The sequence below is a fragment of the Amblyomma maculatum genome, chromosome 1 (assembly GCF_055883805.1).
Source record: "Amblyomma maculatum isolate TAMU_Amacu chromosome 1, ASM5588380v1, whole genome shotgun sequence".
NCBI classification, from domain to species: Eukaryota; Metazoa; Arthropoda; class Arachnida; order Ixodida; family Ixodidae; genus Amblyomma; species Amblyomma maculatum.
In genome coordinates this window covers 396,123,145-396,141,978 of record NC_139344.1, presented here as the reverse complement: position 1 = coordinate 396,141,978, position 18,834 = coordinate 396,123,145, and the positions used below count along the sequence as shown (strand labels likewise).

The 18,834-nt window shown below is 48.7% G+C and overlaps 1 protein-coding gene across 3 annotated transcripts in view; it reads left to right on the top strand.

Annotated features, from left to right (window-relative positions):
- Positions 1-18,834, top strand: part of LOC146208636 (GATA-binding factor 2-like) — a 76,025-nt gene that overhangs the window by 36,565 nt on the left and 20,626 nt on the right. For all 3 annotated transcript variants that reach the window (XM_084595597.1, XM_084595590.1, XM_084595587.1), the window contains 2 exons: positions 4,822-4,967; positions 17,084-17,209. In XM_084595597.1, coding sequence (XP_084451723.1) covers positions 4,822-4,967; positions 17,084-17,209 — 272 coding nt within the window. The remainder of the gene's footprint in view (positions 1-4,821; positions 4,968-17,083; positions 17,210-18,834) is intronic.

Sequence of the window (18,834 nt, the reverse complement as noted above, 5' to 3'; positions counted from 1 at the left end):
GAAAATCTCCTATCTCTAATCCTCGTTTAGAAGACAACATGCGCCTTTTGATTGCCTTCCACAAAGGTTTCGGGCCGGCTTGCGCGTATACGCTGGCGAGCTCGAATTGTGGACGACATATAGTGAGGAGGCGCCCACGTATTTGCAATATGTGGCTTGGTGTACATTTTCCTTCGACTCGTTTAGAGCCCACCTTTTCAACGTCATTAAGAGGACCTAGCGACGTTTTTCACCTTTACGGCTCAGGAGGGCACGATAAAAGCAAATAGAAATCTTTATCGAACCTCCGTATCAGCGCCGTATGCTACATTGCGCAATGTAAACGATATAGTACACCAATCGCGACGATAGCGTTTTAGGTTTTTGTTACTCGACGTATATGGCTTTTTCGCTCTTATAATAAATGCTTGCGACGAAGAATGGCCCTTTATCTCGCAAACTGGTTCTTACAACATTATATCCACGAATACAAAAGGGCGACGGTACGTGAAAATTGCGATCAGTACTACTGCATGCAGGCGAGGGCCTGGACATGACAAATAACTGCAGGAGGAGTATACTGATAGCGGTGACGTGACGTCTTTCAATAAGAAAAGCTAAATGTGTCTCGTAGAATTAGGCTGGTGATCATGCTGCTTGCCAAAACAAACAAGTTCGACTTACTCCTTGAGGCGGCAATTCAACGTCAAGGGTTGACAGCCTGATTGTAGGTGATGAATCGTGTCTCGGTGAGATTGAGCGAGGAGAGAACGATCTGGATTAAAACTTGTCTGGCGTTGCGAGTAAATGGCTTATGTCCTGTTCGTATACAAAGTGCATCTGTCGTCTAGGACTAATTCGCTTCACATATACAGGACCGCATGCCTATACAGAAACGCATGTACCGTCAGGTTTCTACAGGCGTGTACCGTTGCGGGGACAACCAGCCCGTTACAAATAAGAGACAGGCGTTGATCTGAGCACATGCGAGCTCGAGCTGCATTGTCCACATGCTGGTCACGTGGTTACGGTCAAACAGCGAGGGAGCGCCGAGGAGCTGGCGCGTGTCGGGGGCCCTTTGTCGGCCTAGACAAAAGTGGCGTGTCCCCGAAACACGCTGTACGTATGTCTCAAGTGCCACTTCCGCTTCTCTCGAGTAGAGAGCGGTGAAGAGTCGGAACCCCACGTAAAGTTTCTCTCTCTTTCTCAGCTGTATATAGATGTAGCAGTGGGAGGGGGAGGGCTTTCGTTCGCGCACTGTTCTTTAAGAGCTGTCTGCTTCATCTGGACAGTGAAACTGAAAGACCACAGGTGCTTATGTCAACTATTTCCTTCAATGCCCAGAGACAGTGTCACAGTCGCCCAATGCGACGAATTCAAGCTCGCGACGCAGCGAAGGGTACTCGAGAATCTCGTGGATCCGGACAGGCAGCCGGAAACTGAACACGAGGGACACGTTGATCGTGCACGCTGGCACAAGGCAGGACTAGTTGTAGATAGTGGAGAGGGCTGGCTTGCCTCTAGTGTAACAGACACGGTTCGGATGATGACGACGGCGATTTTGATTATCCCTCTCACCTCCGACAATCATGCATATTCGCGTGTGATTGGAAAATTTGTCGCTGGCATCTTGTAAAGCCGCTCAGTAATGCCGTGAGCGTAACAAGCGTACGAAGCTGGTGTTTGCTGATATTACTCCTGTTACAGTTGTCTTACGTCAGCTGCAGTGATGCGCCACCCACATCAAGGACCGCCAAATGGTATCCCTTCGCGACAAAAATAATAGTAACTTTTTCTTGTTGCCCAAACAAGAAGCTGTTACGAACTCGACAGGTTTAATGCCTCAGCGTATTTGAAATAGTCATTACTTGCAAAATGCTGATTTAATTTATAGTCACCATTGGTCAGAGGAGTATAAATGACAAAGCTACGGACCACACACGACCATACCTATCAACAGCAGTTCTTTCTTTTCTTTTCTTTTTTTTTTAATCTGTACCCTACAGTACAGTGGGTCATTGATATGTACCACTGCGTTAATACAAGATGAGTGAAGACTTCCTTCTTCGGTCTTCTAAGGAGCCGAGCACGTCACGCTACATACCACCGTAATTCCGCGCATATTCGCGACACGCGACGCCTCGAATCATGGTTGTACGCGGTTATTTTAAGAGCTGCGGGCCCTCTACTGGCAGTCATTTATACATGACGCCGTGGCGCTTAATCCAACCACACTAGTCGCCGTTCCATCTCTATAGCGCTAAAAGGGATTGTTTTCTTTCGCTTTTTCTTTTATGAAGTAACCATGCACGTGCCAGCTTGACCGTCTTCTTTGAGGAGCTGTCGACGCTCGCTGTTTGTAACCCGGCAGCCTTGTACAAGGCATACAGTATTGCTCCACGACCTTAGTTGGAGTTGCGGCCGCGCACTCCGTCGTTCCAACCATCGCCTTCCAGTTCAATCCTCGTTGCACAATGTTCCACCCATGGCCCTACGTTGCACAACTTGTAAACGCGGCATGCCCACATTCCGTGACCCGGTTGCTCCATATTGCCTGCAACGTGACAGTTGCTGCTTGGTACATGCGAGTAGTCCTTGCTTTAGCGGCGGCGACGCTGTAGAGAACGCAAGGGAGAGGGGGAGGGAGGAGGGGGCGGAATAAATAGCGGAGGCTTCCTGCCTCGTGGCAGGACGCCGGCTGCCTGCCGTCGGCGACGCGGAAAAAAGAAAGACAGTTCCCCTTCCTGCTGCTGCTGCTGTCCCCTATCTGACTCGCAGAGACAAAACGCCGCCTCGGGGCTAGAATGAACGAAGGCATGCGCTGAAACCCGCGGCGGTTTCCTCAAATCCAGTTTCCGAAAACGTTAACGTATACGTGGCGGGACTTTTTCCGTTCGAGCGCCAGTCAGTTTGCGATTGCTTTGCAAATTTTCTTTCACTTGTTTTAAGGACTCGGGGAGTTCGCTCGACACCCAGGAATTTGGAACATGAATCTAGAGGAGATTGAAAAACAAGCAAACAAAAATGCATCTTTGGTGTTAGGCGTCTCTCCGTTTCATCGAGGTTGTCCCTATCATTCATCCACTTCGACGCATCTTTATTTCGCTAATGTTCAGACAGTTCGCACGTAATTTCATTATTCCAACGCAGCACACACATCTATCACTTCATATGTTAATATCTTGCGAACTAAAGTCCTTCGATATAATAAAAAAAAAAGGGGGGGGGGGGGTTATTCCCAAGCTGTGGCTCCGGTATAGTAAAGGCTGAGGAACAAAGGACTCTCGTTGTTTACTATACAATCCTAACACCGCACAAACTTCATCCCTTGAATTCTCGCGTTGACTGTACTCCTGTACTTCCGTTGGCTCGCGAAGAAGGCGCCATGCGACGTACACCCGTGTACCATGGGCTTAAATCACCGACTGCACGAGCGCAGCCTGCGTGCTGCACGCCACACTGCTGTACGCACGCGTCGCACTTGGAAAGCACGGCACACACCAATGCTGCTGCCCCTTTCTCTCGCCGTTGCCTTCGGCACACTCGCAAGCTTCTAACCTTCTAACCTCCTCTTCCTCTCACGGCGAGCACTAACAGCTTCGGCCCTTGGTCTCACGCTCAGCACGAAAAGCTTTTCACTAATGAAAAAAAAAAAAAAAATATGGAGTAGCAAGCACAATAATAAAGACTCATATAAGCGATCTGGTTTCAAAACCCGTTTTTCTTGTGCTTTGCCTGCTTTCTTTTCACGAACTTCAGTCTTTACTCTTTAACACTCGTTGCTTCTCTACTTGCATGCGACGAAATCGGATTATTTTCTTTTTTCTTTTTTTTTTTTTTTGCTTCGAAAGTTGTTTCTTTTTTAGTGAGCGATTTCTTTAGAAGTGACGATTCGCTCTTGTTGTTGGTATGGCTATAGCAACTCATTGCCAGGTATTGCATGGTCTAATTTTTAAATCGTATAGGCCTGTTTCTTTAGCTAGGATATAATCAGTCCCACCTTAACAACCTGTTTAAGCTATCTTTCTAGCCACTACAGGGTACTTTGGCATTCACAAGTACAGCAACTGATTCTGACAGCACGTAGCCATGCCACAACCTGTAGTCCTGTATAGCCGTTCTGGTCATAGAAAAGTTGTAAGACCGCTTTTTTTTTTTTTTTTTCAGATAACAGCTTATACGGATACCAATTCCTAACTAATGACCTTTCCTGAAAGAGTTAAAGAAAATAAACTGATTTTGCCCAGGCTTACTCCTGCGAGCTTTTCGTTCTCCTGAAGGTACCTAACTTTACAGGCGTCAAACGCGTTTTTTTTTTTTTCAGTCTAATAAATAATCAAGCTCGCTCTAGTATATATACAATCAAAGTACCTTATAAAGTGGCTGTCCTGACAAGCCGAAATAAATAGCAGCGCATGTGTTATGCCCTGTAACCCTAGCGAAAAAACCGTATGAGTCACAATAACATCATACAGATTTCTCAAAACCTCATACAAATCTCATTCATTCTCATATATTTCTCATACGTTGAATGCTATTTGTATGAGATTATATGAGAATTATAAGAGCTTAGTATGAGAAATCTGTATGAGGTTATTGTGACTCATAGGGTTTTTTCGCTAGGGACGCTCTTGCAGGATACACGCCTTCAAGTGCATTCCAGTTTGATTCTAACCTGTGCCCTTTCTTTCGCGCTCCTGCACGCCCGTTCCTGACACTCCGTGATCCTGCCCCTGCTGTGTCCGGCGCTCTCCTCGGCCAAAACACCCCGACGCCTTCCTTCGCATCCGTCGTCGTTGTGGCTGTGATGTGGCTCTGGTGATGTGGCTGTGATGTGGTCAGAGGGCAGAGAGTGCGTGAACTGTGGTGCGACGTCGACGCCGCTGTGGCGACGAGACGGCACCGGGCACTACCTGTGCAACGCATGCGGTCTCTACCACAAAATGAACGGCCAGAACAGGCCGCTCATCAAGCCCAAGCGAAGACTCGTGAGTACACCATGCACACATTCACTTCGTTGTGCCTTTGCATGCATGTGCTGCCTCGTGTTCATGCTGTTGGTGAAATCTCCCAATAGCTTCATAGAGCTGTTGTTGTGACTATGTGTTGTTATGCCTTGTTATGACTATATATATAGTCATAAGCCGATTTTGTCCAATATGTGTTCATATACTTTTAATCACAAGACCAGTGCACTTTTCTCCATTAAGTCTCGGCTATCGAAACTGTGCTTAGCATGCATTCTAAAGTATGGTCTCGAGATTTGACTTTATGAACGATTAATCTGAAGCCTAAAATTTATATTGGATGTGCCTGGCGAGTGACATTGCTTTTAATTCTCTTGAAGCTCTAGTCATATGTACCAGTAGGCTTACTCGAACATGTAGCCGACGTCTCTGTCAAACATTTTCGAGCAGGAAAAGATACGGACAGTAATACCACACTATAGGCAAAACGTTGATCTGGAGGGTGAAACTAACATTAAATACGGCCACGGGAGCTTCCTATATAGTGCATATGAATCACCATTAAATTATGAAACGGAGGAGGTATATTTTTACGTAGACGGTGTAATGGAATGTCACGTCTTTTATCTTTTTTTTTTTTTTTTTTTTTTTTTTTTTTTTACTTTTGTGCATACTCACGAATAATTATCGTAGCTTATTCACGAAGCAACGACGGATGGCGATGTGATCGACCGGGCCCAGAAGACTTAAGTTAATTCTTTTCTGCCCTTTTCACTGGACTACCCCTTTCGCTGCGAAGCAAGAGTTGTATTAAGTTTGGTGCCCTTTCGCGCGAGTCGGGATAAGAGAAGAGGCGAACCCCTTTGAAAAGCAGTGCGCTTCGGTTGTCATGCGCTTAATGCGCAGCACAAAGCAAGACTCGCCGAGAAAGGAGCTTTTGTTGTAAACCGTACGATAGTATGTGCTAAATAGTATACAACTGTTCAACAAGTGCCTGACGCTTTGAGTCAGTACCGCTCGCGCCTTTAATGCAAACTATAGTCACGAATGCGCCGGATGAACGGAGAGCGTTTCCGCGGCTTCTAAAACCACACTCGCCTGCAACGAACCCCCTTTCACTTCTCTTCCAATGTTACATATATACTTTGCGTGGGGATAGCCATATCTCTACACGTTCATATGTAGCGAGACAGAAGGAACGAGAAAACTCGAGCTCATTTCCCGGTCTAAAAGTCTCCACGCGTGGCGCCTCACGTGATGGTTTTGTTCATAGGCGGCGTTCGCGTCACCGACTTTCTCGCTCTCGCTCTACACCAGGCATACAAGAACATACACCTGGCAACACGTGTGAGCGCCGCAGAGGCAGTTTCGCGCGCAAGCCGTTGCATAAGCAAAATGGAGAGAAAGAGAGAGGTCTAGAGAGAAAGGATGGCGGAGGGGAGGTTACCGGAAATTATCAAAAACCTTTCCTCGTGTATAGGCTCCGCGGCCTCCAGCATGCAAGGCGGGAGGACAAACCATTCGCGCACAGCCGCAACGTTTTCCGGCCGGCCGCGGCGTGCGCCAACTAGAAGACGTCAAAAAGTTTTCCCCGCCGTGTACATATATGAAACACGAGGAAAGGAAAGGGGAGTTAGGGGTGCCACTCAGTGGTCGAGCTCCCGCAGGGCCGGCAAAGAGCGAGCGCGAAAAAACGGAAGTCGCTCCAGTTCCTTTCTACTTCCGTTTTCGGGAGTTGCTGTTGCCGCGGCCTACCGGCGCCGGAACGGAGGGGGGAGAAAGGTGTTGAGGGTGGCGATGCTAGCATGGTATAGGCGTTACCGCGCTGGGGCTGCGATGCAGCGCGGTGTGTTTTTGCCACCTCTAACGAGCGCTGGCGTCAACGCTTTGCTGCGCCGTCTCCCAAGTTTCATCCCCCTTTTCCCCTCGCCGTAGTGCCCTAGCAGCCTACCGAATTCCGCTGCTGCCTAACCGATTTGTGTAATGTTTTTTCGATCTATCTTCTCGCAGTTTCAGAACTGAGAACATGTGCTCCAGAAGAACATAAAAGCTGCTGTTCCAGATAGAACTAAATAGAAAGCGAAAAAACTAATAGAAAATATGCTTTTTTTTTTTTTTTTTCCTGAACCATGTGCTGCGTTACGGTAGCTACATAGATGACATCGAGTTTCAGAGCATTGAACCCAGCCACGCGTTGTACGCGCGTTCGAAGACATCGTTTCGTAATTGGGCCCAACGCGCGTGATTGCACTCTGACGTCACAGCTAACGATAGTTGAGAAATACCTACGCAGGGAATGACGACGTCTGATTCGCGACAGATTTGAAAACCCGGACGTGATGTAGCTGACACAATAGTTGTGCAGCTTTCATAACGCTGCACGCATTTGAGCAAGTCGTGGGTGGAAGCACGAATGGAGAGAGTCAGTCCCTCGCTGCAGATTGTTCGGGTAGATTACGAACTGATACCCCAGAAAGAAACATCGCGTGATCGGAAATGGTACATTACCCCGCGCCTCGCTATACTGTAGACTGCGTTGCGAGGACAGATGTGAAATGCAAGAACAAAGAAGACTGAAAGAATCACCGACTGATTCTTCAGCTCATATTTCCATTTTATCCTCTTTCTCTCTTTTTCTTTTTTTTTTTTTTTTTCATTTCGACAGCGTCACAAAGCATTATCATATCTGGGGAAAAAAAAAAAAAATGTCTGAAGCTATAGCTGTTAACTTCTGTTTTGCCTTGCTTTGATTCTGATGTGCATGCAGAGGTTGATTTTATTCGCCTTCAAGCTTTACAGAGGACTTGAAGAGACTAATTTCAGCTCGTCCTATAGGTCTAAAAAGGAGCTCGACTCGATTTGGTCGTTGCGACGATTCCTGCGCCTTCCCCATTCCTTCTTAACTCCCATAGCCTTTTTTCAGCCACACAATCCCTTCCCTAAATTTCATGCCCCTCCTTCTAGGTCATATGGGAGATTATATGGGAGATTAGGGAATCTCCCCAGGCACGCTTTGTGCTGTGAGCGGCAGCAGTAGCTACCCCCTCTCCATTTATTTTTACTTTACAACTTAGAGTGACAAAATTATTTTGTCCCATTGTACAAAATTTATATTTCATGCAATTCCATCAATTCTTTCTCTGCCCGCTATATACTTCACTCTTAATCTGGTTCCACACAAGTACCAAAAAAGTACCTGCTCTAAGTGGAACTTCCAGTTATATAAGTAGAAGTTCCATTTGTAGCCAGAACGTTTTTGACAAGTATGTGCAACCGGATTAAGAATGTAGTGTGATAAATTTAATACTAAATAGACTCACAATTTGTGTCCTGAGTATATGACGGCAACATAGCGTGACGAAGTCTCACCGAAATTTACGAAGTGTCGCCGAAATAACAAAAACCTCACGACAACAAACATGGGCGGCTTTCTGGTTCACATCTGGGTTCCGAATATGTACTTCAAAATATGTGAATCCACTGCGCGGTGAGTGCAAGTACGTGTCGTGCGCGGTGATTTAGCATGTTCCGCCTTGTGTATATACGTATACACCGCGGAAGAGCGGTAATTTCGTCCAAGCCCCAGCTTGCCTCTCACGTGTGGAATTACTCGTCCGGTGCCTGTTCATGACTTTTTTTCTCATCCTTCCTTCGGCGTCAAAAGCCCGCCGGGGCGACATCAGCTGTGTTGTACTCCAGTAATAGCACCGAATCGAATGCGTGTGTTCGACGAAACGAGAAATCCATACAGGTGCTCGGGCCGCGAAGCTGCGCATATTCGTGAACACGTGGAAGCAAGCCAGCCATCGGCACAGAGAACAACTCGATCAGCGTGGACCCAACATGCACGCGAGCGAAACGACCGCTTCGTGACGAACGTTGGTCCCGGCACGGCTGACAACAACAAATACCTCGTGTACGTCGGGTACGGTGCTCTGCTCTTCGGACAGTGCCACTTTGCAAGTTGGAGGCACCATTTAAAAAAAAAAAAAAAAGAAAAAAAAAAGAAAGGAAGTAGGGGCCAGATAGGAAGCACGAGACGAGGCAGTTCTCGCAACGATGGGGTCCACGGTCCGGTCGGTCAAGGGGGGTGTATAACCATGGTCGAAAGCCGATCATCGCTTCCCGGCACCGATCAATAATCGTGCAAGACGGTCGAGGCGTGAGTGACTCAGGAGCACCCGTGGCACGCCTACGAGCGTGACGCTGCCGCTACCGACGAAAAAGTGCCGTATGTGCGTGCATGCGCGAATTGCGGCCAGGTTTTTACTGCGTGGCTTGCCCGCGTTTGCGCCGCGGAAACTATATATGTGCGATGGCTTGGCGAGCGTCGGTCTGTGAGAAGACGATGGATGTTATGACGCGCTCTCACGTTTCCTTGCTGCCTCTCTATTTTCTCATTTTCGATGTCCGCGACTCGTTTACAACTCTATCAGCTAGAAGACGACATAGATGCCCCGGCGTATAACTGAAAAGAAGGTGATGGATTTCAAGGTGACCAATTCAGGCTCCGGGGAATTCCGTACATGGTTTGGTTTCGTTTGTTGGGTTTAACGTCCCAAAACGAATAAGGCTATGAGAGACGCCGTAGTGGAGAACTCCGGAAATTTCGACCATCTGGGATTCTTTAACGTGCACTGACATCGCACAGCACACGGGCGCCTATAGCTTTTCGCCTCCATCGAAAAGCGGCCGCCGAGGCCGGGATTCGAACTCGCATCTTCGGGCGCAGTAGTCGAGCGCCCTACCACTGCAGCACCCCGGCGAGGTTTATTCGTCATATGATCTTTCACGTTCGCCTTATTTTTCAACCTAACTACAGAGTGCCTAATTATGCATAGCGACGCAGAACGCTCAACGTTGTCAATTAACACCGAGTACAACCCCTTTGCTAGCAATTTGACGACGTTAAGTTGATTATATTATAACCATCCATGTGACTGATTACTTAACAGTTTAGCTTTTGGTTTATTTATTTCATTTAGCTTTACTGTCATTGCCTAATATCGCGTCTTTCATTGTATAACGAAAAATTGTGACACTGGCGGTCAACTCAAACGGCGCAGGCTTCAACTGAGAAGAAGAGCAAATTTGGGAAAATCAAAAGTCGCTACAGAGCACAGTCCCAGATGAAGAAGAAGAATGCATCACAAAAAATGTAGGGTTACAATAAGAAGATAAGAAGAAGTGTGTCGGTGGCGCTCAACAGCAAGGAGGTAATACTTCTCCGTTCGGACAATATGTGACAAGAAGTTAGACGCAATTTGTCATCATTTTCGTTTTATTTTCATTTAATTTTTTCCTCCTGGTTTTCCTCACATTTTTTCTGAATCTTTTGTTCACTTCTTCTTACAGTCCCAGATGCCACGCCGCATCAGCCAGCGAGATACATAGGGAAAAATCGTAATCCTTGGTTTTGACAGAGGTTTTGTTCGTCATAGTTTGCATATCACACTTATCATGTACGCTGCCCCAGTATTTAGCGAAACGATTCAGGGTGATCCTCAGCTTTACCGTATAGCCCCATGCATCAAGAATATAGCACCGTGCGAAAAAGAGGTTCCTTAGCACACGCCGCATAAATTAAATCGCTCAGGACGACGCGTACCGTGGCGCCTTGTTCGCGGTGTGTGCAGCGCCTCCGCATGATGAAGCAGGTGAGCTGTTTAAAAAAAGAAATCATAAATGAAAGAATAGCGACGTCCGTCTTCCTCTCAGCCATCTGGATGGATGTGGTCGGGGCTCCGAACAGGATGCAGCGGCGCCTTCTCTGCCAGAGAACGCCGGCGCGCACACGGGGCCGTGATGGGAGGACGGCGCGCGAGCGCCAAGATCGATAACCGGGGCCCGGTCAAACGGACCGCGCGCGCGCGCGCTCGCTTTGGCTGCTGCCGCCACCACCGAAGCCGGAGCGGCGAGCCTCGAGGGCACGCCCACTATATCTGCCTCTGCTGTGTACTAGAGCAGTGCACGCATGCGCGCACGCAAGCGGGATGCACGTGTGTGCATAGGATGCGACTATAGGAGTGAAGCGTGTTGACGTGTGCGCGCCGAGTGTCGCTGGGGTTTCTTTGGACGTAAAATGTGCAACGAAGTATCTTTAGACACGCCTTCGACCTGCCGTAGTCCTTCTTATTCCAGTAGACATTCTAAACTTCGGCGCAACAGAAATCGCATTGGAACTATGACTCTGTGTAGACAGTCAAGTTAATTTCACAGATTCCTAAAAGGAGTGTTCATGGACTGTCTGAAAGCGGTCAGTGTAAGTCTATGAAGTACCTATTGAAGTTCGTTATGGAAGATTTCTGGGCGCTCAGCCAACACTTATCAAAACTGCACAGGGTAGTATATAATCTTGATATCAGGTACAGGGTCGTCGACTCTTAAGGTGAACACGCGAGCGCGTGGCCGCTTTCTTCAGAGCGCCAAAGCGACCCTTTGCTCGCGGGTTGCCCCTATGAGTTGACGGGTGACCCAGCCAGTATGTACACAGTGCAGTCGTGGAATGGACGTTGGATAGAGCGCAATTATTTTTGCAAGTTTTAAGGAGGTTCTGCGGAACTAGCGCTGTAGTGATTTTTCTCCGTGTGGATATGGAAGCGGTTGGCCCATGATAAGCCGCGTGTAGCCCAGCCGTATTGCGAGGTGAAAATGTCACGAAGAGTAAAGGAAACGTTGATCAAAATAAAAAGCAGGAGGCAGGAAAAAAGCTGAGAGCAACCTGAGATTGATGGTGCCGCGGGTGATAAAAGTAACTCATAAAAGAAAAAAGAAAGGGGGATGACAGTAGCAAAGTAAAGTTGGTTGCGGTTGTCGCGCACTTAGGTGAATTAAGGCGTGACTCTGCCAAAGAAAAAGTATTCTTATCATTCGCACAACGACATGCTGATAGCATAATGCAAACAGGGTGCATTTAGCAGCCTTAAGCGCACACCTCTTCTAGGATAGATTTAGCCCCCCCTCCCCCCTTCCCCCCACTAATATTGCTGCACACAACTTACATACCTGATATATATGCCTGCCGTGGAGGACCTGTCGCCACTTTTCCCATATCTCTCTCAACCCGCGCAATACGAATTCGGCCGCGCGTTTAGCGGCGGCGAGAGATAGCTAGCCCTCAGCTGGCTTAACCGAAAACTTGCGTACGTCCGTGGGAGGAGTGCACCGCTAAGTCATCGGCGAAGACGTTAATCATACTGCCCGGTACATTAGCCCTAATGTGCAGCATACCCCGTAGAAACTGCCACGAAGCACTTAATCTAAAGATATGATTGTTCCTTTTTCTCTCACCTCATCTCGCTAGGGTTCTTCGCCGGCGCCTGAACTTTTAAACGACCCCTCGCCTGACCCTGAACGCGCGCAGCTTGCGAGGCGACTCCGTTTGTTGTTCGCACCAAGTCACGGAGGAAGGCGAAGCCGGTGAAACCTTGAGTCAAGGCTTGTTAGCACCTCCAAGGTGGCAAAGACAAGACTCGGGTCATGCACCGGGACCGCGTCTGCAAAGCTGAAGAGCGGGTTCTCTTTTTCATTGTTGTTGTTGCTGCTGCTCCTCTTCTTCTTTTCCAGCCTTGCTCTGCGCTCAAGTGCTGTTCTTGAAACACCATTAATTATTCGAGGGGTGCTGCCGGGCGCAGGCGTTGCCAAACACGCTCCCGCTTTAAAACTGGCTTCGATGCGCGCGTGTAATCTTACGCCCGTCTAGCCTCCGTTGGGGATGTGGAGACGGACGTGAGACAAATTTTAGCGCTGGTAAGCTGTTTTGCAGGCTCTCGTGCCTATATAGCTTAGCTTACGCTGAAAGTAATTATGAAACACGTGATGAAAACACTAAACCTCAGCACGAAAGTGCGTTCCATGTTATCAGTTCCTGCCGTTTTCCTGTATGAACTTGAAATAGAGCGTGGTTCTTGTGTGTTCCTTCCCTGTAGTGCAGTTGAGGATGCGAACAGGCGGAATGTGCGAACGTCTGTAATTGGCTGTTGAACGCTGATATGATAGGGCGGGACAAAACATAATGCTCTCAGAACGACATTGCAGTGTTGATGCATGCGGATGATACTTTGTCATGATGACAACCAGAACGCGTTATCATGCATGTGCGCATTTGAAAAACACGAATTAAAGACAACTTCGTGGCTTAATCCTTTTTTTTCTCTCTAAACAAGCCGCTTTCCAACTGCACGACAGCCTTGTGCCCGGCTCTCGTTTCTAAAAGCGCTTGCCATCAACTGTTCACGAAGCGTCAAAGATGGCCGCTGTTGACCGTGGACCTTTTTAATACGCCAAGCGTCGCTGATCCCGTTCCTGCCTATACTACGGCCGCAGTGATAGCCCCGGTATAGCACGTCATAACGTCGGCATAACCGAGATAAAGACAGAGAGGGAGTGGGAGAGAAAAAGAAGCCCTTCGAACGGTCAGATATGCGCGGGCATTATGCAGATGAGCACGCTGACACGCACCTCTCTCTCCCAAAGAGCGCTTCGCACAACAGCCGCATCGCGCCGCGTCTCACGGCCCCCTTGCTCTATGTCCCAGGCCGCCCCAACACCTCCGGGGTGCCGGCGTCGCATCGACACCGCGTGTATTATTCATGTATGTGTACTCGGGGAGACGGCCCGACGTACACACACACACACACACACACACACACACACACACACACACACACACACACACACACACACACACACACACACACACACACACACACACACACACACACACACACACACACACACACACACACACACACACACACACACACACACACACACACACACACACATACACACACACACACACACACACACACACACCATAGGCGAGAGGCCAGCCCAGCCACATCGGCGTATACGCAACTACAACACTGCGCACACAGTGTGTGCGTTTGTACTGGAACCGCCGCCTTCCGACGGGCTGGCTGAGGATCGAGCGAAGAGAGGAGTGGGGCGTGTCACGAAGGAACTGGCTGCTCGTGAAAGGCGCTGTGTTGCACGACAAAAAGGAAAGTACGATAAAAGCAGGAAGGAAGAAAGAAAGCGGCGGCGGCGTATCGGCCATGGGACGCGGCGGGGCGTGTGTGTGTGAGCTGCGCGGGGTGAGGGTGCCAATTGTCGGCTCGGCCAGTAATTAATCGGCGCACCTGACACCGGGGTCAGCCGGTGCCATCGTTTAACTACGGGAGCCAGGCTCGCCTCTCCTCTTCCATGCTCTTGGGAGGAATAGCCGCTCCACCGCCGTTCGTTGTTCACTCTATACAGTATATGCATATACACATATAATACGTACGAGCCCTTTGCTTGCCGTCCACTGCTGGCTATATATAAAACGCCCAGTAAATGAGCGAACGGCAGCCCGTCCATGAAACTTGCACACGGGGGTTTGTATATGGGAACAAACGTGTCGGAGCGTTTGTGTTTGTTGCTCTTCTGACGTCTCCATAAACACCGGGTGTCCTGTCGTTACTTTTTATTAGTCGCCTTGTTCATTAGGCAGTGCTTTGACAGCGTTTTGGTGCACCTTATACGATTCCTGTTATAGTTGCGCGTAGTGATTATGGCACTGAATTATTAGCGTGCATTCTAAACGCTTAGACTAGTGGTTCTCAGCCATGGATGTGTCGGGACCCCTTGTGGACCAGTGGAAGATATAGGGGACCCACTGAGAACGGGGGAGGGCGGCGTCATGTACGCTACTAGAAGTGATTTGACTCCTCCCAACACCGGGTCACTCGCTCCTCGGAGACCTAGGACACTTTGCATTGCAGTCCTGCCCAGCAGTGCAGCCAGAGCTGGAATTTCACTGTTGCCCGCATCAACAACAAACGAAGGCGCTCTCTGTCAGCTGGCGTGCCTGCGTCTGCTTTTCAGCCGCGCCGTGTGCTTGACACGACATGGTGTCAGAAGTGGGATGGAGTTCGCCTTCAACGTGTCCCAGGGGCGTTGTCGCGGGACTGGACTGACAGCGAATTGAGCGATGGACATCCCCACGTCTACACCCGGCAGCCCGACCGCCACGCTGGCAATTCCTCCGCCGGAGAACTTCCGCCGGGCGTACCGAAGAGCCCTGGATGCGTTCAGGAGTTTATAAACTACCAATACGCCACTGGTCTCAACGAAAAGTGGGAAGAGCCCAAGTCCAGATGCATGCTGTTTCTGTCCACCGTGGTCTGACAAGCCAAGAAAATATTCCAAATGTTTGGTCTCTTGGAAGAAGAATCGAAAACCTGCGAGGCTGTCTACACTAAGTTTTCTGCCCACGAAATTAGAACCTGTGTGCACTGCAGACAACAGGAGGCCGGGGAGGCGGTCCACCATTTAGTAACCGCTCATCACATCTTGACAGACCGCTGCGATATCGGCGCCCTCCGGTCTCTTTTGATACAGAGCAGGCTCGTCGTCGGACTTGCAGATGCCACGGATTGCTCCATATGGATTCCGATCTCACTCTAGACATAGACATAGAACCATATACTTGAGGATATGGTTCAGTTGCAGCAACGAGAACTGTATACGCTCCACCGCGAGGAGGCGGCAGAAGTCTTGGCTGTATACCTCAACGAACGACGCAGGACAACAACGGCGTTCGTCAACCTCCTGATCATCTGGTGCAGAAGGGTCATGAGGACTCAGCAATGCCGGTTTTGTGGATGCTATAGTATACATCCCAAGTGCCGTGCTAGGTCAGCGCTATGCAACAGCTGTAGAGCCAAACGACACTTCGCTGTAACTATAAACAAACAACCCCCACAATTAACCATGAGGTAGGCGTTCACGATATACAATCAGAGCAAGAAAGTTACACTTTGTATGACTGCTTAGTGGTTCAAAGGAGGCTTAGCAGTTATAGCGATAAACGAGTTTTGGCACCGGGTCAATTCCGCAGCCGGAAGTTTCGGTGCTTCCGCCCAGCTAAGCAAGAGTGTTTTACGGGGGCGTTTCGTGTTGTCTAATGTTGATATGTTGGGCGCATACCGGCGGCGGGATTATATTTCTCGAAGCTGGATGCTAACTCGGGCTTCCATCAAATTAAACCGGCCGACATGTGTCAGACGATAACCACTTTCATCACTCCTATCGGCTACTTTACTGTTTCTGCTAGTTACGATTTGGGATAACTTCTTGGATGTTCTGCCGTGGCTTGTAAACCTGATGAACGACATACTGATGTTTAGTTAATCAAGGAACTAGCACAATGAAAGGTTGCATGAAGTGTTAAGTACAGCTGGCATCAAACCCAATCGGGCTGATTTTTTTTTTTTTTTTTTTTTTTTTTGGCGTTCGCGAAGTAGCGTTTCTGGGCTATGTTGTTTTTAAACAGGCATCAAACAGTCGTGAAGTCGCTGAACCAATTAGAGCTTCGGAAGTGAGGAGGCGTATGTTCTTATCCTCTACCTGCCGGCAGCGTCGGCCTCGGTATAATTCTCGTATAGAGTATGGCGTCCTGCAGACTGATCTTCCTTTGCACTGTCCAGATGTGTACTGGTCGCGAGTAGCAGGCAGGTTCTCTGTCCCATGTATGACTCACGAATATGACAGCTCTCCGTGCTACCAAATACACCATAAAGTTGCGCACACAGTCCGTAGGATATGCAATTTTCCTGTGGGGCTCTGAAGATCCGATTTTCACATAAGCAAGCCTGATTTCATAGTGGCTGTTCTTTCTGTTTTGAGCGAGCGAGCTAGAATTACCAGGGCTATAACATTGTCTAGACAGTTGAGAAGCCGGATGTATAGGGCATGCATCGCGGTCCCTGATTGGTTTCCCGCTTTAGAAACTCGAGACGCGGGGCTTAAAAACCAAGCAGCGAGCGTTCTGCTACCTCGATTTTTTACGGAAACGTTCATGTGACTTCCGCGACTCACCGATGAGGTAGGCTTCGACAGGAGGCATTAGAGTCTCATTCCCGGGCTCCATGTAATGTTGTCCTAAATTAACATGATGCTGCTGCTGATAACGAATACACCCTGTATAACGCAAAATTACTGTGGTGTTATTTGCAGCAAGAAACTATAAACCTTGCAGAACGTCTGCACCTTGTCTGTGTTTAATATGCCTGGGGCAATTAACGCTTTATACTTGGTTAAAATGCCAGCTGGTTCGAACCCTAACTGGTAACGTTGTCGTCTCCCCGCAGTCTGCGGCGAGGCGTGCCGGAACGAGCTGTGCCAACTGCAAGACGACCACGACGACTCTCTGGAGGCGCAACCAGAACGGTGAACCCGTCTGCAACGCCTGCGGTCTCTACTTCAAGTTGCACAACGTGAGTGCTGGGCTCCCCCTGCTTATTTCGTCGCTTTGCTGCAGCGCACCACGAACAACGACATCACGTGCTCCAACAATAACCACGTGGTCGCTAGCGTAATTTAGTGAAAATGCCTTCGGGTCCGCAACGAAAACGCAACCGTCGCCGGTGATGATTTGCACACAATGCTTGTACGGCAGATTTGTCACTACTCGGCGTAGTTTTCGTTGCGTAACTTAGCAAACGTAGGCAACAATGAGTGAGTAACTATAATGCACTGCCTAACGTAACAATATAAACACATTCGGGTAGCCTTGTATTAATCAAGCCATCCAAACAATCTGGGCATGCATGCACCACGGTTGGGCCTTCATGTCTTTCGTTTCTTAAAGATCACTGCGTTCTACAGTCGCTTACAAATCATTTATTCACCTGGAGCCAATGTAAGCTCAACACGTTTCGTATGTGCGGTTCTGTGTAAAGCAATGATTCACCTTTATGCTTTGAAGTATTGCAGAAAAGATTATTCTTTGCGTCGAGCTGAACAAATAGAACAGGCTTCGACCGTATGGTCATTTCGCAAAGCCATATGCATGCTTCCTTTCTCTTCGTTTACTTGTTAGCATGTGTTACCAATGCATCAATCTATAGTTATAAATACAGTTGTTAACACGCTAAAGGCGATACGAAGCAGCGCTATCCGCCCAAGTAATCGCAGTTCAAGCGATGACTTTTCAAGAATAACAACGATTGAGTGGTGTTGATTACGAGTTGGAAATAATTGAACTGAATTGAATAGGCTATGCCTGAGTGTTCTCGAACAGCAGTGAGAGTACCGCATCTTTCTTCGCGCGCTTCGCAATCCAAGAGGATAAAAATCGATGGAATAGCGAGCACATATAGTGTTGGGAAGAATATAGGGGGCGCCGCAGCACGCGATTTTGCGAAAGGAAGGGCGAGATCAAGCGCGAACTCCAAGAGCGGGTGCGCGCTGCCATGGTCCATTAGACGCAGCGGCCGACCGTTAAGCGACGCTTTGAGCGTCATCCATCAGGACGAGGAGGAGGAAGTTACGGGGGTGTACGCTTCTCGGATGGGGGGAAGTAGTATCCGCGGGGTTGAAAAGCATGGGAAAGTATGTGGAAGGGGGTCTCGAGAACCCCTGACACGACAGCACTTGCCACCGGTTTGTCGCGTGACTGGGAAGAGGACGACGATGACAAACCAGTTCCAGGCGCTGATTTTTTGTTTGTTTATTTACTTTTGCGACCACCCGACGATGTATGACAGCTGTCAGTCTGACTTGTTAACCGGGTTGAATGAGGACAAGCGTTGTTCATGCGCTGCGTGACGACATACGTAAGATGAAATGTTAGGGTGGCACTGGCTTGTCCGGTACTTTTTGGGACGTTCGCCATATACAGTTTATATTACATATCAAGCGCCCTCATTTATTTGTGTTTCCTGCCCGTGCCGGACAACGGCTGTAATTGAGCCGGTGCAGTATGCATCTATATATACCTATCCCGAAACTCCTGTCCTGAATGTGTGGCTCTCACCTACGTTTTTTTTTTTTTTTTCTTTTCTTGCGATCGAGCGCGTCGTCGCGTGGTGGATATCCACGATATATTTGTTACCGCGCA